Below are 2,500 nucleotides of genomic sequence, written 5' to 3'. Positions count from 1 at the left end.
GGCTTCCTTTTATCTGGAGTTTCAATTGCATAAGTTGTTTTAGAGACCCTTTTAGTGATTTTATACGGACCCATAAATTTTTCTCTCAATGGAGCTCCTGGAACTGGTCGATATACAAGTACATCATCTCCTACTTTGAAAGTTCTAATTTTGGCCTTTTTATCGTAATGGTTTTTCATTCGAATCTGACTGTTAGTTAAATTCAGATTGGCAAATTCATAAACATGGTCAAATTTAACCTTAAGACTTTGAAGGTATTGCGGAATACTTACTTGCTGGTCTTTGTAAGTACCTCTTAGGATGTTTTCTTTTACCATACTAAGGTTTGTCCTAGGTCTGCGGCCGAACATCATCTCGAAGGGAGAAATTCCAGTCGATTCATTAGGCGTACTCCTAAGTACATACATAAGCAGATCCAGGTCTTCATCCCAGTCTCGTCCAGTTTCACAAATGTACTTGCGCAGGAGGTTTTTAATGGTCTGGTGTACTCGTTCGAGGGCTCCATTAGTCTGAGGGTGATAAGCTGAAGCAAAAATATGAGAGATGTTTAACTGCTTTAAAGTTTGCTTAAACAAATCACTAGTGAAGTTTGTCCCCTGATCACACTGAAGCTCTTTTGGAAAACCAAAAATGGTGAATATTTTAAGAAGATTAACAATAATTGTTCTAGCAGATATGTTTTTTATAGGTACGGCTAAAGGAAATCTAGTAGTTGGACACAACAAGGTTAAAATGTACTCATTTTGTTTTTTAGTTTTGGGAAGTGGACCAACACAATCTACAATTACCTTTTCAAAAGGAGAATTAGGTACTGTAATAGGAACTAATGGTGCTGGAGGTATTTTCTGATTTGGTTTACCAGTTACCTGGCAGGGATGGCAAGATTCTATGTGGTGCTTTACATCAGCTTTCATACCAGGCCAGTAGTAATCGTCCAGCAAACGCTTATAGGTTTTGGAAATGCCTAGATGAGACTCTGCTGAATGAGCAAGATCCAATAAGGCTGCACGAAGATTAGAAGGAACTACAAGCTGGTAACTATCATGCCAGGAATTTTGTCCTGCAATCTTCAAAGGTCTATAACGTCTCATAAGGATGTTATTATCAAGATAAAAATATGGTAACTTACTTTCATCAACGTCATTTTTACTTTATCAAAGTATTCTTTCAAACTATCATCAGACCTTTGATACTCTACAAATTCATCTGAGGGAATATCAACAAGATCAGCAAGGACTTTTTCACCTAAGGTACTTTGATCCACCTTACCTGTGTGTTCAGTGTCGCTAGAAGTTGAGGTTGTAGACCTGGTGACTACTTGGCAGGGAAGCTCTATCACCGGAGAAAACTCTTTGCAAGCTTTTTCGATCACTACTTCAGGCTGGGTAATAATAAGACTAGGAGTACCGTTAGTTTGAGCCAAGTCATTACCAAGTATCATGTCTATGTTCTTGCAAGGCAGGTCAGAATCCAACAAGGCGACATTAGTTGAACCTTTAAAATAAGGACAATCAAGAGAAATCTGTACAATAGGTAAAACCTTTTGACAAGTCAAATCTGACACAGTTACATACTGATCTGTTGGTTTAGCTAAATCTTTTAACTTTGAGCTAATGATAGTTTGAGATGACCCTGTATCTCTCAAAATTTGCACGGGAATATCATTTACTTTACCAGGATATGTAAATGCTGTAAAGTCTGATAGAGGTTGAGCACAGTGAAGAGTCGTTTTATTTGCAGTATTCCCTGATTTGGGTCCTTGTGAAAAAGCATTAGGAGAAGCCTTACCATGAGATGCTTTGCATTTGGGACTAGGACAGTCTTTAATATGATGACCTTCTTTCTTACAAAAAGTACAAACCTGGGGGGAAGATGAAGGTGAGGACGAATGTGGTTTAAGTTTATGAATGAGATGGTAATCATCAGCTAATAGGGCAGCCCTTTTGCCATCTTTTTCTTGTTTTTCTCTAATAAACATTGCCACATTAGCTGGAATACGCCTCAGGAATTCTTCTAAAACTATTAAATTCTTTAATTGTTCTAAAGTAGTTATTTGTTCCTTTTCTATCCATTTATTAAACTGCTTCAACTTCAATGTGAAAAACTCTAGATAGGTTTGAGCTTGGTTCTTCAAAGTTTGTCTGAAGATTTGTCTATACCCTTCTGCTGTAACACTATAAGCATCTAATATGGCAGTTTTAAAGACTTCATAATCCCTTTCTTGGACAAGTTGTGCTGCCACATATGCAGCTCTTCCTTTGAAGGAGTTTCTGATTAAGAGAACATATTGGTCTCTTGGCCAGTTGAGAGACGTTGCAGTGTTTTCAAAAGTAATGAAAAAAACATCAGGATCTTTTTCATCGAAGACAGGCAGGAGTTTGCGTGCTTTACTAAGGTCAAAAGCATCGGGTAACTGTTTTTCTGCCAACCTTTCTTCTATTCTTATGGCTGATAGTTCCTTTTCCAACAGAACTCTTCTTTACGTTCTATTTCAAGTCTT

General features: G+C 37.5%; 1 protein-coding gene across 2 annotated transcripts in view; it reads right to left on the bottom strand.

Annotated features, from left to right (window-relative positions):
• The window catches only part of LOC137636251 (uncharacterized), a 5,834-nt gene that overhangs the window by 1,764 nt on the left and 1,570 nt on the right, over positions 1-2,500 (bottom strand). The window contains exons 1-2 of one of the 2 annotated variants that reach the window (XM_068368681.1): positions 1,270-2,500; positions 273-523 (exon numbers count right to left, since the gene is read on the bottom strand). The exon at positions 1,270-2,500 is cut by the window's right edge and continues 1,570 nt beyond it. In XM_068368681.1, coding sequence (XP_068224782.1) covers positions 273-523; positions 1,270-1,978 — 960 coding nt within the window. In that variant the 5' untranslated portion in view covers positions 1,979-2,500. The remainder of the gene's footprint in view (positions 1-272; positions 524-1,269) is intronic. The other variant, XM_068368682.1, reaches the window with a different exon arrangement.

Source organism: Palaemon carinicauda, unplaced genomic scaffold, assembly GCF_036898095.1.
Source record: "Palaemon carinicauda isolate YSFRI2023 unplaced genomic scaffold, ASM3689809v2 scaffold2591, whole genome shotgun sequence".
Taxonomy (NCBI): domain Eukaryota; kingdom Metazoa; phylum Arthropoda; class Malacostraca; order Decapoda; family Palaemonidae; genus Palaemon; species Palaemon carinicauda.
This window is presented reverse-complemented; position numbering and strand designations above follow the sequence as displayed.